The sequence below is a fragment of the Apteryx rowi genome, unplaced genomic scaffold (genome assembly GCF_003343035.1).
Source record: "Apteryx rowi isolate R43461 unplaced genomic scaffold, aptRow1 scaffold_328, whole genome shotgun sequence".
NCBI lineage: Eukaryota > Metazoa > Chordata > Aves > Apterygiformes > Apterygidae > Apteryx > Apteryx rowi.
In genome coordinates this window covers 593,847-609,715 of record NW_020449730.1, presented here as the reverse complement: position 1 = coordinate 609,715, position 15,869 = coordinate 593,847, and the positions used below count along the sequence as shown (strand labels likewise).

Here is a 15,869-nt window from a genome sequence, read left to right as displayed (position 1 = left end):
ATATCTGCCCTTCAGCAAAGGCAGTACTGTCATCTTTATGACTGCTTAGGAACAAAGAGTCTGCTTTCTTCACTAGGAGACTGCAACTAGTACTTTCACAGCTCTTTGAGGACGTGTTTGCATATTCGGGTCCATAATTTCTAGAATCACTGCTGATTCTGTGCTAGACCTTGAGGGTGACCTGATTTATAGAACTGAAACCTCGATGTGGTCGCTTGCTAGGAGGACACAGCTGAGCAGACCAGGTTAGCAAAGGTGTGCTGAATCCCTGTGCTGAGTGAGGGGTGCTGCTCTGTGAGGAAGCCAATACAGAGTTAGGTGAGAGTTGGGCAGATAAGTTCTCCAGATTTCCTAATAGGACAGCAGCTTTGTCTTCCCCSCTAGGACTTTAAGCTGCCCTTAAAGTCCCAAGTTCTTCAGATCTTGTGATTTTGACCTAATGAAAACTTATGAGAGATTTGACTTGGTCTGCAGAATGATTGTATATCTTCCTGGCCATTTTTTTCAGCATCATTCAATGCACTAAAGTTCAGTCTTTGTCTGGCACAGATGTTTGGCTCTGTTGTTGTGTGTACAAAGTTACAGGCCTGTTCTTTTCCAGTTCTTATTGTTCCCATCTATACTTCTATTTCAAACAGCTGGTCTTTGAGAAGCCTCTAATTAATCACTGGAACATCTGACCTGTGATGTAGGTATAAGTTCCAGGCTTGACGCCCTCATTAAAAAGTGCAGTGTTAGCCTTTGCCTTGTTGATTTCAGCCTCTTGTTTCATGCAGATGGTGGTCTCACTTCATTAGGGATCCAGGAATGAACTCCCACATGCACTTAATCCTCTTTCATCCTTTGAGGAAGTCGTTCTCATTCTAACTCAGATTCTTTGCTGCAGCAAGGAAAACTTGAGTATCAGCTATTAGGAAAACACCATATGATTTCAGCTGAAGGTTCTGGATCTTTCAGGACACTGGTATTACATTAAATCTTAGAATGAAAAACATGCCTAGGTGAGAGGATAAGTTCATTGATGTGCCCTCCACAGTGCTTGAGCGTGGAATAGTTGGATTTGTATAGCAGCAGATGAATGTCTTTAACAGCTCTTTTTAGAGAAACTCAGGTGGTATGGCCTCATACAGGTCCATCCAGTTCAAACTTGATGGGATTAAGCAGAATGAGAGGAAATCTGACCAGTGCAGGAAATTTGCAAATGCACTGAAAGCAATATGCTTTGTGTGGACTTGTGACTCAAAGGGGAAATGTAATACTTCCTGAGGATCTTTAAATGTCCCTGCTTGACCTCTGCAATACAATACATGGATTTTAGTTGGCAGAAATGCAGTCTTCTGGTTTTACTTACCTCTCACAGTATCTGCAAAACCTAGCACTTCTGAGGACTGTACCCTGATTATGATTAAAAAAAAAAAGAAGAAGAAACCCAGTGTAAGATCTGCAACTCAGGGAGCAGCACAGTTTGGGTTTTCAGAAGGCCCACCTCAGCCAAACCTTTCCCATACTGAGTTTCCTAGTAAAGAGGTGTCCAGCTTTAAGAGCAGGAGTAACGTTAGGATTGGCACAGGTCAGCACACTAGTGGGGAGCTGGTGCTTCTCTGGGTTCTGTGAGATCCCAGACTTCATATGCTGGCTTGTTCTTCCAGGACTGGCTTTTTCCAGAGCACGAATCACTTTTCAGTGTCACCACCTCAAGGAAGCTTGTGGTTTGAAATGAACACTACTTTTCTTACATCATCACCAAAAATGTCAAGTCAGCCATCCTCCGTAAAGTGATTACGTACAGTTGCCTTTTAAACTATGTCCAGAAGGCTACCAAATTTTGGCTGCTTAGGGAAAAGGTACGTGAGCCCCAAGCGATGCTTAGATTTCATGTTGAGCTCTGCTCTCTAGTGCTCCTGGGCTGGTGTATTTTGTGTGACTTCCTTTTCCTCCCAGAATCAGAATTCGATTCTACAGGGCCCTCCCCCAAAACTGTGGCTCCTCCTGGGATTCCAGCCGTCAGGCTGCGTGGTGTTGTGCAGGCTCATGCAATGAGTGTGAATGGCCTCTTCAGTATGAGTGACAAGATTTGTATTCTAAGAAATGGATATCAGTGTGGACTAATTGCCACTTCTGCTTTCCAGATAAACTGCTAACCTGGTCAAGAATATTTTCAGTCCTGTTAAGGGGGTAACTCTGTTTTGGTTTTACAACTTTTTTAGGCACAACTGAACACCTAGCTTCTAATTAATGATGGTGGAGATTGACTAAATAGGTTTTTCTACTGGACCAGTGCTATTTTGATCTCCAAATGAGCAGCTGAAATTCAGTGTTCCCTTTGTAACCTTTGGTTTCAGGAAAAGGACAGACTGTGAATTGCCTTGCAGTCAAACCACTGTTCAGATTTGCCTGGACTCATGTAACTTCTTGCTTGATTCTTTTGCCATGAAACAGGCAGAATAATGATTAGTGCTCTAAAACATTGTCATGCCCTTGTATAATTAAACAAAGAGAGGTCTAGAAATGGATTGTCAGCACAATCCACAGCAGCCTCTGTGATTAGCAGCCAGTTCTTTTCACATGCAAAGCTATGGATTTAGTCCATTAATCAAGAGGGAACTGGAGTTGTCTCTTCCTGCTGTATTTTTGACATTGTTCTAATGTGTCATTAATTCTTGGTAACAGGTTATTCCCTTTTATTCAGTGGTAGTTACAAAGTTCCTTCCAGACAATCAGATACTAGTGCTGTTGTTTCATGGCTCTGGCTTCTTTGGGATTTGCTTTTAATGTCAGTGTTTCTTGAGCTACTGATTGTAGAGTAGTTTATAAGCATTCACCGCTCTGCTGCAGCCTTCCAGGGTGACTTCAGGCAAATCACTTGATCTTGCTGATATTCTCTGTAACGAGATTGAAACGCTGTCCTCTGTGCAAAGATGCATGGAGGTTAAAGCGCCAAAGAGAGAGTGGAGCTGCAGAGTGTATTAGATAACCCTCTGCGGTCGCTTTGTAAGAGGATCTGAACGTTCAGATACTATTCAGGCAAGCCTGCTCTTTCTCCAGACACAATTCTGCTATAGGACACCTGCTAGTAGAGCTTTTCTCTGCCCTGAGTTCCCAGCAGGTCACGTCTCCTGTAGCCCGTTTGCATTGCTCTGAGACAGCAGCTGCGTGGGGCTGCTCTGCAGGGCTGCCTTGGAAGGGGCAAGGTTTACTTGGAGGGTCTAGTGTGGGAGGAAGAACGTGCAGGGTCAATGGCAGCAAGCTCGGCAGCATGTTTTGTGCATCTGAGAGCTTTCATCCAGGGATGAAGGAGGTGCTAAGCCTTTATTTGGAGCAGCTGTAGTGGGAAGAATTAAGAGGGCCCTTAGTTCCTCCCTGCCCTGTGCCATGTACCTCAGGTATCTTAATAATGGCTGCAAAGGCCCATATCCACATTTCGGCAGATAGGGAGTCCTATGTAGCTGCTGCAGTAGTCAAGTGCCTTGGTGAGAATCTGGCATGGCAGGTGTGGGTCTTGACCTCTGCAGAAAAGCTACCATAGAAATGCAAGATTGCCTCTCATTTCAGTTCACAGCTTCCAACAGTAGGGCAGGGTGTTAGCCAGGGCAGTTGACTCGCTGGCTGAGTGCAGACTGTTTAAACACATACCACGTTTTTTGTCCTCTTAGTGCCTTTTGCTGCGTGGCTGTGCGTGTCAGTGCTGCCAGTGAGGACACGTGTTTCTGACACCGAGATGGGGCGTCTGGGTTCAGCAGCGCTGCTCCTCCTCGCTGGTGTTTGGTTTGCTGCAGTGCTTAGCCCTGCAGTTATAAAGAATGAAATACAGATTCTTAGACAGCGAGACTCATTGAAAATAGAAGTTGCTATATTAAAGACTGAGACCTTCTACAGAGAAATAAATTGGATTTGACAGGGATATTGATTCCAGTGTATTTTTTCAGGAAATAATTACCTTAAAGCAATGCTGTTCCTTCTTTCTGCATACAGATAATACACAGGAGGAGAATATTGCCTCCTGCTTCCTTTCTTGTTTTCAAAAGCATGCCACACAAAGGGAAAAGCTGGATGTAACACTGATACCTCGAGCTGACCTTTGAGGGAGGAGGGAAGGGCAGTTTTGAATGATGATGACATCTGCTGTATTTGGGTGTAAAATTTGCATTAGTACATAAATCAATAGATCTCTAAGGCTGATTGTGAAATACTGGTGAATTCTGAGTAAATGATAAATGGGCTTAATAGAAGTGAACCAGAAATGAACCGGAAAACCTTTGTACTCATGCAAGAGCATGTATATGATGAAGTATACTGGTTCTTGCATACTGGTGACTCTGTCTTGAGTACAGGTGTTATGGATATGTGCGGTGGATCTTTTTGGATGCGGTTCTTCTGTGTCCTGTGGGACAGGGCACTACTGTCACACCGTGACCGGAGTGAGGAGGGAAGCGGGGGGAGACATCTGTGAAGCCTGCAGCGCAGTGCTTTGCACTTAGTGCTCCCATTTCACCCAGGGGTGGTTATTCTCTCCCTCTTTGCACAAAGAGCAGCGATAAAGCAGAATGAAGCTGTGAAGGTTGAGCTAATGGCAGAAATGTTTTGCAGGTGTAATGAGGACCCTGGTATGATGCATTTTGAAGAGCCCCAGAAAGGTTTGTGGGACCCCCCCACACACAAAGGTTTGAAAGACCCACACTGTCCTTGTGCCTGCATTAGGTCAGTTCACATCCTTTTCTTCAGCTAGCTACATTCCCAGTGTCTCTTCTGGCATATGTTTCAGTACCCCTCCACCTCAACACCCAAACCTGTCTTATCAGGAGTGATATAAACAGGAGCCATGGAAAATGGTTAAGGCTTTGTGTCCCTACAGGCTGGTATTAGCTGCAAACAGAGGGCACAGCATGTTCACATCCCTGTGCTTGTAAACTCAGATGATTGTTTAAATTCATCAGTTTGAAAGGCTGCAGTCCAAAAGGAGTGATAAGTCTTAGTCAAGACCTCAGACTTCACCACAAAGGCCATGCTGTTCCCAAGGTCAGCCACTTTTGACCTACAACCAGACTTGGCTCCTGGGAGCACCTACTCTGACAAGACCATGAGCTCGGTAAGGCTTCCTGCTGAGTGCTGCAGTCAGGCTCTTGAATTTCACAAACACCTGATCCACACCAGTTCTTTCCCCACCTGGGCAGTAAAATGTGGGTCTCTATGGTTAATCCCTGGCTGGTGACTGCACGTGGGGATTAAGGCTACCTTACAGTGAGGTACCAGGCAGAGTATTTCTACCTTACCCATATCAGGACACAGGCTGTATACAGCGTCCTCATTTAAGGAGGCTGTGCAGTCAGTCACAAAATTGTTTCCATGTAACATAATTGGGAAATCACTGTTCTCTGGCATGGGTGAAATATCTGAGGAACACTTCTCTCCCAGCCATCAGGTGCTTTTTAGTTGTCATTCTGCAATGCACATCTGTTTAACATCAGACTCATCAGCTGAAAAACCTAAGCTGACTGATGCTCCCAGGTAGAAGAGAGCAATTAGAAACCTTATTGAGAACTCCCTCCTGTGCCTCGGTTCTGTGGCAGCAGAATCTGCTTTCTATTAGATAAATTGTATAATTGTAGGTAAGTAACTCCCACTGTAAAATTTKTCTTTGTCAGATGTATAAAACATTAATTTTCTTTGTTTCTTGATGCAAAACCCCACTGGTATGAAGCTGTAGTCTCCCATCACCCTGTTACCAAGCGAGAGTTCTTACTAGCACGGCTGGAGTCTGTGGCTCGCGTGCACAGCTAGTGTTGGCCTTGTGCTGGCCATGTGCTGATGCTCATGCCAGCGCAGGTGGGAATACCTCTCTCCTGTTGGCCCCATGTGTGAGCCACTTAGAGTTTCTAGTGGACACTGTTTTATGAATGATTTTATTAAGCACACAGTGATGAATTTGTTTTCCTGAGTCCATTACCAACCCCCTGAAGGTGAGTCACCTAGCAGATCTAATCATCAAATTGTTCCCGAACATCAAACACCTTTAATATCAAGCTCCACAGTCTTTCCACTAATCACCCCTAAGAGTACATAGAGAGCCCTGATTTTTATCTTGCTGGAGAAGAGATCTTTCAGGCAGCCAGCCCACAGGAAGCTGAAAGTGCCATAGGCTCTGTTCATGCATACTCCAAAATGATTAAGAAGTGCCTCTTTGAGAGCACTCAGATCAGGTAACACTTCAAACAGCTGCAGAATAAAACACATGGGAAACACTAATGTGAATGCCACAAAGGGTAGAGGTGACCTCTCTGCATTAGTTGGGTTGTCTACATGACCAACAGCCATGCCTCTGGAAACAGTTGCAACTTTTTAATCAAGCTGGACTATTTCCCATCACTTCTTTATCCTTCATTTCCCATTTCTGTTTTGGTCTACTTCTACTTATTTTTTTTCTCTCCTTTTCTTGTTCTCCTCCTCCCAGTTTAGATGATCGGGCCCTGGACATTCATTCAGCAATGTAAGCCAGGTCTTTATCTCTCATGCCCTGAGGCTGTCTGCCAAGCTTATACTCTTCATTCTAGCTCTTTACCTTGTGCCTGGAAATACTGTTGGGAAAAGGGATTATGAGTCCTGGGAATAAACAGTTCCAGCAGCACAAATTTCACTTCATGTGATCTGCTTCCCAATCTAGGAGACCTCCTGAAGATTTCTTCCCTCATACAGTATGAGCAGGCTCTGTATCTGACAGGTTTCTCTTGTGCAGAGAAAGTCTGAGATCTGTTGCTTTCCTTGCATGCCTCTTTTCCTTAGGCATAGCCCATTAGCATCACCTGAGTCTCTGTCTACATGGCTCTTTGCCATGGCTCATCTTATTCAGCAATCTGCACACGTGATCATCCACAATTTTTTTTTCTGTAATGGCCCAAGAGAACAGTTCTTGCTGCATCTGACTCCCAGTTTTCCAGAAAGCATTTCCATCCTCTTTCTAGTTGTATCAGATGTGCTAGTGGTGATGGTGGCCCATCTTCCAGAACTAACTGCGGCTGCTGAACCAGTTCTGTTTAAGGTTGTGTTGCACTGGCTTTTGATTTTTGCCCAAAACATCCTACCAGTCTGTTGTGTGCAATAACAAATATGTCACTCACCAGAGAAATTGGGAGAACTCAGATGCACCTTGAAGTCTCACTGGGCCTCACGCGGTGTTTCGGCCTGGGCCTGTGCAAGGTGTCTGCATGCATCCCTTTTCTCCTTTTTTTCCTAGTGATATTGAACATACACACAGTACTGAGTCACTCACAGCTTCATGAAAATTTTTGCTCTGTAATGTCACGTTGGTTTTGTTGCAGCCTCAGAACCGGCTCCCTCAGACCCACTTTTAAGTGAGAGCCTTTCCTTATTGGTATCAGCCAAAAAGTTAAGTCAGTGAGTTGCTCGGGAACCTGTCCAGAGGGCTGTGATGCCGAGGTGGAATGAGGCCTCCTCCCGCGCTGCCGGTAGCTGCTGCCAGATGGATGCCTGGGAACAGGCTGGTCCTGCTGGGGCGGCCAGTGCTGCCCGCAGTTCAGCGCGTCGTCGCTGGTGGTGTCTGGGGCCACGGCTGTGTCAGGAGCCTCTGCCAGCACCTGCTTTCCTGGAGTGATGAGCTACTGCCCTTCTCAGCCAGCTGCCTGGTTTCCACACTCAGCAAATCCAGATTCCTTCCCAGAGGAGTTGCTATCCTGTTGGGCCTAGCTTTTGTTCTGCTAGTTGGATGCCAGATCTTGCTGATGAGTTAAAGCTTTCCAGCAGCAGGAGGAGTTACGGGAGTTAGAAATGGGGAAGCGCAGCTCTGCGGGGTGTCCTACAGAAGATAACTTTTGGAGTAAATACAGCATTGGGCCCCTGGTTTTCTGAATCAAGTACCTGTGTCTGAAGAAAAGCCCGTTCTGTCCACCTCACTGTTGTGTGGGCAGTGTGTCTGTGCAGCCTCCTGCCAGCTACCGGCGTCTCTGGTGCTGCCAGCGCAAGCTGGTGTTGACTTCCTGACCCTAGCAGGAGCAGTTTCTCCTTTTCTTGAAGGCTTGTGCTGACTGAGAGTCTGTAAATCATTTCTTTCCAGAGGCCTTAGCTGGTTTTCACCCCACCTGTGGTGCTTGCCGGCTGAGATAGCACCATCCAAGCAACCACTTCGCTTTGCGGCCACGTGCTCGGTCGTTTTGTCCCCAGCCTGTCATCAAGGTGTACGTCGCTGAGGAATTGCTGCTAGCTGCTCCCTTCTAGTCTGCAGGAGTTACAGCAGCAAAAGCGACTGACTTTTTCATTACAGTGCGCAGTGGCACTGTTAAATCCAGCGCTGCTGTCAGTGTCCATCTCCCTCTGCCCCTGGGCCCTGAGGCAGCACCGAGGCTCTTCCGTCCTGCGCTTGTGCAGGACGCTGCAGCAGCTCCGGCGGTGCCACAGCCGGTTCCTGACCAGAGCTGCAGCTCTGCTGCTCCCTTGCTCTTGCAGAGTCTCTTGTGTTGCAAGAAGTTAATCTACAACACCGAGTGAAAAAAATTATGATATTTTAAATTCTGTTAGTTCTTAGCATCATAATTAAGCTGCCTGAAAGGGTACCTCAGGGAAAACAAATGCAGCTTGGCTATTTATGGAGCTGGCTGAGGTAATGCTTCCTTCCAACTTCCATATCTTGTGATCTATAAATTGTGTTTAATAGCTAATCTGTCACCTCAGGTTCTTGTATCAGAAAAGTTGGTTTCCCTATTAATCTGTTAATTTGTATCAGCACAGCATGATACAGATCCTCAGTCTGGCAACATTACTCTATTAATGCTGCTGAGCACAAAAATAATTTATCACCTGTGCTATCTRCCTCTTGTTCTGGCCCATAGATCTTCCTGACTTAGCATTACTCCTCCAATTGTGATATAATTTTAGTAAAAATAATCTTTATGAAGGCTTCTCTTGCCACAGTTTCTGAAAGTCATGGAAAGCTCATTTCCTTGGGGAAGCTGTATCAACAGTCTGATATGGTTCCAGCTGAGAGGTGCTGAGCCGGCTCTCCTACCACAGAAGTTTTCTTCTAATCTGCTTTCCGTTTATACCTAATCTCTGGATAGTGCAGCCAGGAAGAGGTTAATCTTTTGCTTTGGAGAAGGGAATTAAAATCCTGCATCTGTGGGACATATCCAGTCTGCAGGTGGGGACCAAGCAGGAATATGTCAGTTTATCAAGGCAAGGAGAGTGAGCAAGAGGCTCAGTTTTTACAACTCGTTTTGCTTCCCCCTAGGGTTAGGGTAGTATCTTTGTCTGTGGGACTGCACTGAAGCCTGTCTGCAGTGCCATAGTGTCTGTACTGGAGATGGCTGTTGGCTGACCTATGGGTTGCTTTTAGCTGTAGCTGTTGCACTGACCTATGGGGTCTCATTTCATGGAAGAGCTTTTGGTGTTGTGCCTAGAGATGTTACTCAGAACAAAAAAATGTGCTTGCTCCTTAAATGAAAAGCAAAAGTGTCAGCCATGCTGGAAGGAAATCCAAGCCGTAGTAACAGGGGGGCAATAGCAGAATAAAGTAGAGAGATGCCAGACAAGGTCCCTCCAGTGACTGGACTCAGAAAACAGGAATGTGCCTTTCTTCCCAAATGTTGGAACAGCAGAAGGGACCCTACCTGTTTGCATCCTGGTGTTGTGGTGGAGTGGCTTTTCCCCCAGTCGTATGGCTCGGTGCAAATATCTTGCCCCCTGGGAGGTAGGAAATTTGAACAGTTGGTCACAAGAGACTTCCTAGGAAGAGCCCTTAGCTCTGGGTCTGCTGCCTGAACAGGAGTGCTAGCCTAAGGATGCAGTGGGAGCACACAGCCAAGGGCAGGAGGAAGGTGAGACTGCCTCTTTGTGGGTGGCATGGAGTTACGCCATCTAGAAGAGAGAGGACCAGTGTCCTGAGATACTGTATCACCGTCTCAGGTGGAAGGGTGGACTGGGTTTTTCCTGATCTCTGTTGCTGGGGTGGGGTGAGACTGAACTCTGTGAAGTCACTCACCCTGCCTGGTCCTCTCTGGAGGTTTGGAGAAGATGGCTCTTCTGGAAATGGGTCACAGGTGCAGCTGGGTACTGAAGGAAATGCATATGCAGGGACCGTGGAGGATTTGGGATCAGGGCTTAGAGCAAACAGCCGTGCTGAGGCAGCAGATCTGCACTGGGCAGAGGAACACATACCTCTGCACTGGGCTCCGTGCCCTGTGCTCTGGATGTGTATGTTCTGCCTCCGCCAGGTGGAAAAAGAACCTGTGTCTTGGCACATGCAGTGGGCAAAAGAATCCGATTCTCAAATTATTTGTCTTGTTAAATGCAGCTGTTTCTACATGGTAAGAACTCAGGATTTCAAATAACTTTGTATTTATTTAAGATGTCTCCAGGGAATGGGGCTCCAACTGTTTGAAGTACTGTTGTCTTTGCTGCAGTCCTGAGGTTGTTTGGGGCTCAGTAACAAATGGTTTTGTGCTGCAAGGACCCTGATGCCACACAGTAAGAACTGTGCTCTTGGTAAAACGGTGTGGCTGGCCCAGCAGAAGTGCATGGAGGAGTTGGTGAGTGCACAGTGGCTTACTCGTGCTGCAGGGTAAGCAACAGAAGCATCTCGTTCTCCAGACTGCAGACTCCTCGGAGCGGCTCGGCGTGCAGAGTGCTCGTGTTGCTCTGGTGTGCGTTCCGCTGCTGTTCTTTGAGGGTGGTGTCATTGGCATCTGCCTGCAATGTCTGAGAAGTCTGCCATGCTGACGTGAGCTTAGGGTGTGGAAAGCGGAACAAGGCAAGCATTCCTTTGTAATGTTTTCTGCAGCTGAATATCATTACTTGTCTGCTTTCTCAAGAGCTGCTATATGCAGGACTTTTGTTTGCTTTAACAAGACTGAATGTGGATGTTAGAGTATTTTATGAGAGGTAGCCTGAGTTGTGGCTGCTGTGGGGGGAAAGTGCTGCTCTGAGACAGCTCAGGCTGATCGATCCCTGCAGTGGCTCCTGGTGGGGTGCAGTTTTCTGCGGCCACCACTTTCTCTGTTTTCTCAGTGGCCTCTGTATCTTTGCAGTGCCTGCCTTCCTTCCTTCCTTTCAAGTGTACATGCACACTGCATGCTTCAGGGAAAGAGGCAATCTTCAGACACTCTTAGCCTGGTTCTCCCAAGTAAACCCCATCCCTACTGCTTCCACCTAAGCTGCCCTGAGGAGAGTGAAGAAACTGCAGAGAGCAGGTTTCCCAGCTGGTAGTTACAGTCTTTTTCCAGAGTGGCCTTTTGTGGCTGTGATTTCTGGGACTGGGCTGGGGCCATCTGACTTGTTTCCATGAGGACTTGTACTTACTTTTTCTCTCTTACCCCTGCAGGCAGCGTCCTCAGCACTGAGCAGTTTGGGCCATGTGTACACAGCCATTGGGGACTACCCAAATGCACTGGCTAGCCACAAGCAGTGCGTCCTCCTCGCAAAGCAGTCCAAAGATGAACTCTCTGAGGCACGGGAGCTGGGCAACATGGGGGCAGTGTACATTGCAATGGGGGATTTTGAAAATGCCGTGCAATGCCATGAACAGCATCTTAAGATCGCCAAGGAGCTGGGGAACAAGCGGGAGGAAGCCCGAGCCTACAGCAACCTAGGCAGTGCTTACCACTACCGGAGGAACTTCGACAAAGCCATGTCCTACCACAACTATGTGCTGGAGTTGGCCCAGGAGCTGGCTGAGAAGGCCATTGAGATGCGAGCTTATGCTGGCTTGGGCCATGCAGCTAGATGTATGCAGGACCTGGAGAGGGCTAAGCAGTACCATGAAGAACAGTTGCAGATTGCTGAGAGCCTGCAGGACCGAGCTGCTGAAGGCAGAGCCTCCTCCAATCTAGGTAAGGCCCTGATGTGGAGCAGAATTTGTCAGCCAGAGAATGCAGTGGTTATCTGAGCTGCTGCCAGGATCCAGGAGGTTTGCTGTGTGCTAGCTTCTTAGTTACCCCAACTCTACCAGTTTGTCTTCATAAAATAAACAGGCACTTGACAGATTGTGTACTAATGTAATGCATCACATATTCAATTACTAACCTGCTCAGAAAGGTATCAGGACACACAAGGTCATGGCAGAAAAGCAATGAGAAGGTAGAGCTATTCAGGTGTCAGAAGGAAATGTAAGAAGTCTTGCACTGGGGCAAGGAGTGACATGGTTTATTACCTGGCCGTGTGTCTGGGATCCTTGTCAGCTGGGCATGTCAGCCTTTTGCTGCCTTGTAACTTGGGAGACGCATGGGTCAAATCCTAACTAAACTTGTTTTCAGAATCTATTTATTAAAATAATAGAGTCTAGGAATCATATTTTTTTCTGAGGAGAAACATTGGCATCCTGCTGGCAGGCTGGAAAGAACTGAATTGCATCAGAGATGTCCCTTCCCATTTTTCATAGTGCCAGGTGTGGAGGAGACCAAAGAAGCTTTTGCTTCTTGGCCTGTGGCATTTGGGACTCTCTGCACTGCTGACGTTCTGGCTGTGCTTAAGGATATTTTCTGGCTGTAAATCGTCTCGGCTGGGTGTGTGTAAGCTGTGGTGGGAGTGGCAGAACAGAGCTGTTGTTGGTAAAATGAAATATGTGTTTGCTGGCAGCCCCTGAATCTCAGCTCTTGCAGGCTGCCCCACACTGTAAATTAGCTTCTGTTTCTGCCTGGCAGTTGGCACTTGGTTCATTTGTAGATGCTAATTGTACTCTGATGTTATCAACCTCAGGTAATTGAAATAGGCTTGATGAATTACTTAATTTCTTTTAATAGCTGAGTCCTCAAGAGCTGAATGAAGAAGATAAGGTGAGCTGGAGAAAACAAAACAGTCCTAGCTTTATAATTAGTGTTTCGAATTTCCTCCTCCTTTACACAAATTATGGCAAACGTGTGAGGCAAAATAGGTTTATGAGGCCAGAGCCCCTGTGGGGCACTGAGCATTGATAACATTTCTATTAGCGTGACAAAGCAGCCAGCAGGCAAGCGTGTTGGGAGGATGAAGCTTTGCATCTGTCTTTCCCTAACATTTACGTAGGGGCTTCATCAAAGTACAACAGCAGATGCATCTAGCAGAGCACTAACTACATCCCACGACATGCCGTCAGCGTGGGGTGGCCCTGGGGAGGTGCAGGGACATGGGGAATCCGTGGTTTGTAACGGGGACAGAGGGGTCCACCTGGAGGAATGGGACCTTGAGTTTTCTCGGCTGGGAGCAGGCGGAGGTGGGAAAGTTCTTGGCTGCATTCGGGAATGCGCTGACTTTGCAGCTCATGGTCAGGACTGAGGGAGAGCTCCTCTTGCTATGAAATTTATCTTCATGTTTTTATTTCCAGTGGAAGCTGACCGAGAGAGCGTGCAAAGGCTGTTGGGCTTGCTTAGTTACTGGGAGAGGAGGCGCTGGGCTGCCGTCACGTGGCTGCCTTCGGTTGCGGGCGTTTCAGTGCAATGGGAGGGGGTTGACAGACCTCCAGTCTGGAAGTGCTTTTGTTTGCCTCTTCTCTGGAGCACACGCTGCTTCTTGGAGAATATCCCCCCCACTCCTGAGCAAATCCAGATCCCTGGAACTGCAGTCTTGGGAAGCGGGAGCTGTCGTTTGGTTTCGGTTTTGTTCCCCACTCCGGTGCGGTGAGCGGTCCTGGGTTGCCTGCGTTGTCTCCTCCCGTTGCTCTGAGGCCTTTGCCGTCGGGCAGAGCACACCTCTTGCTGGAGGAAAAGCTTAATTCAAGCTCTGTGGCATTCTTCTAACTGCCTGTACTTTCAATATACTCTGACCCTGTGTTACTGAGCATTATGGGGGGAGGGAGGGGGAAACCTGGTACAGAAATACTGAGAAGAGATGGGTTTAGCAATTCTCTGCAAGTGCTGCTTTTCCCAGGAATTGCTTTGCCTCATCCCAGAAGGGAACAAGTGCCTCTACAAAGGGAAGCAAGTTGCTTTTGCTCCTCAGCCTTCAGGTTTCTCACCTGTGTTTTTAATTCAATGTTTTGCTGGCTCAAAACCAGTGAGTCAAGTTGGGACTAGAGAGTTCATCTTGATATGATTATGAATTTTACAGCTTTGGATTTAATGGTGCTTTCATCATGTGATTCCAGAAATTTTTGTATAAAATTGGAAAGAGTTTTGATGCAGCAGAGAATGTGTCTTTTGTATTGGATTTAAGCCTAAATGTAACTTTAAGTTGGTATGCTGACTCAGCCACTCTACACTTTGTATTAGAATAGTTTTCCTAGCTTCTGAGTACAGGAGCTCACGTTTCGGCTGCTATTTGGCTGTATTTTTATGTCCTCTCTGTCAGAGTTAAATTACACTGGGAAAAGAGAACATGCAGTTCTTGTTGAGAAAGTCTATTACTGTTGTTTAAAATGCATCCAGTACCAATTAAAAAATTAGGTCTTAATTGTCTCTTTCATCTGGTCCACATGCAAAACAAAACCTCATCAAAATAACCATGCTGACAGGCAAAAAATATATATATATATCTAAATGTGCGTTTCCAAGCCAGAATGTTAGAGTTGGCCTCTTTGCTGAAACAACAGAAATTTTGTGTTTGCATTTCACTGATTTAGATGGAAGGCTCTCTTAAGTGTATTATCTAATGCTGAGCAAGACAGACGCAGAATATAACATAGCCCAGCTGCTGTAGTGCTCTGCAGGGAGATATAATATGCTCTGTGACTCAGTAAGCAGAAGGTAATGGACTGAGGGCAAGTCACAAGTTATCAAGCCCTTCACAACAAGGAGATCTGGAGTTTAACCAGAAGTCCCAGACTGTCAACCTTTGCAAAGCAGATGGCGTTTTCCAATTCCAAGGCTCCATGCAGAGAGCTGGCTTTTCAGCCTCTGCAACTCTCAAGAATTCTTATTGTGATGTAGGGAGGATACTCGAGATTATTAGCAAAACATGGTTTAAAGTCTCTCCCTCAGTGCTTAGCATCCATTTGCAGTTCTGAGAGAACTTGCACGTGTATCTTGATGTGCTCGCTGCTCAAAAGCATTGAATGGGCTGCCTGTGTCGCAGGAAAGGAGCGTATGCTTCGGTTGCTCTCTGGGGCCTTGCTTATTTGCAAAGTAAAGGAAAATTTAGAAAATTTAGACTAGTTTTCATTGATGATGATTTCAAATCCCCAAATAACATATAGAACAAACTAGAAGTGAATGCTGTATATCACATATGGGGAGAGGTTTTTTGTCAAATATGCCCTGGCAGGCGCTGAAGTTGTGACGCCACCGAGCAGTGAGCGCTGCCTCTCTGGTCAGCAGCTGCTGGGTGCAGGTGTGTCTTGGCAGAGGGAAGGAGATGCCTGGTTAGGATGCATGGCTTGAGGGAATATTATCCTCTGGTAAGCACAAGAAAATATGCATTTTTCTTAATCATCACAGCAAATTCACTGAATAAGTACAGTGATGTAAAGGATGAGATTCTAGTTCTGTTTGAAGAAAATTTTTTTCACTAAGAAAAAGTATTTTCAGGCAGTTGTACTTCAAAACATTTAAAATTCTTTTGGATGATGTTTGTTTTGTTTATTTTTCAGCTCACCATGAAATGAAATAAAACACAAAAAGTCCATGTTTTATTTTACCACATCAAGATTTAGAATGTGAAAACAGTTCTCTGGTTTCAGAATTTTGGCAGAGATTTTTTTCATACTAAAGCTCCCTTTCACTTCTGCTGTAACCTCATGCCTGGCTCCAGCACAGGTACCACGAACACTCTGACCCAGAATTAGTCTGAGACATTCCCTCTCCCTTTCACAGTTTGTTGCCTGAATTGAAAAATCAGTGATTTACATAGGCAGAGCACAACTGGTATGACTTTTTTGCTCATGCCTTTTGCAGATTTATGGCTACCCAGTTCTAACTGTATTCATCATCATTAAGATGATTAAAGGAAAAGAATTTGTG

At 46.2% G+C, this 15,869-nt stretch overlaps 1 protein-coding gene across 1 annotated transcript in view; it reads left to right on the top strand.

Moving 5' to 3' along the window:
- The window catches only part of TTC28 (tetratricopeptide repeat domain 28), a 228,949-nt gene that overhangs the window by 161,674 nt on the left and 51,406 nt on the right, over nt 1-15,869 (top strand). Inside the window, exon 7 of the mRNA XM_026071549.1 lies at nt 11,324-11,831. Within this exon, the coding sequence (XP_025927334.1) occupies nt 11,324-11,831 (508 nt within the window). The remainder of the gene's footprint in view (nt 1-11,323; nt 11,832-15,869) is intronic.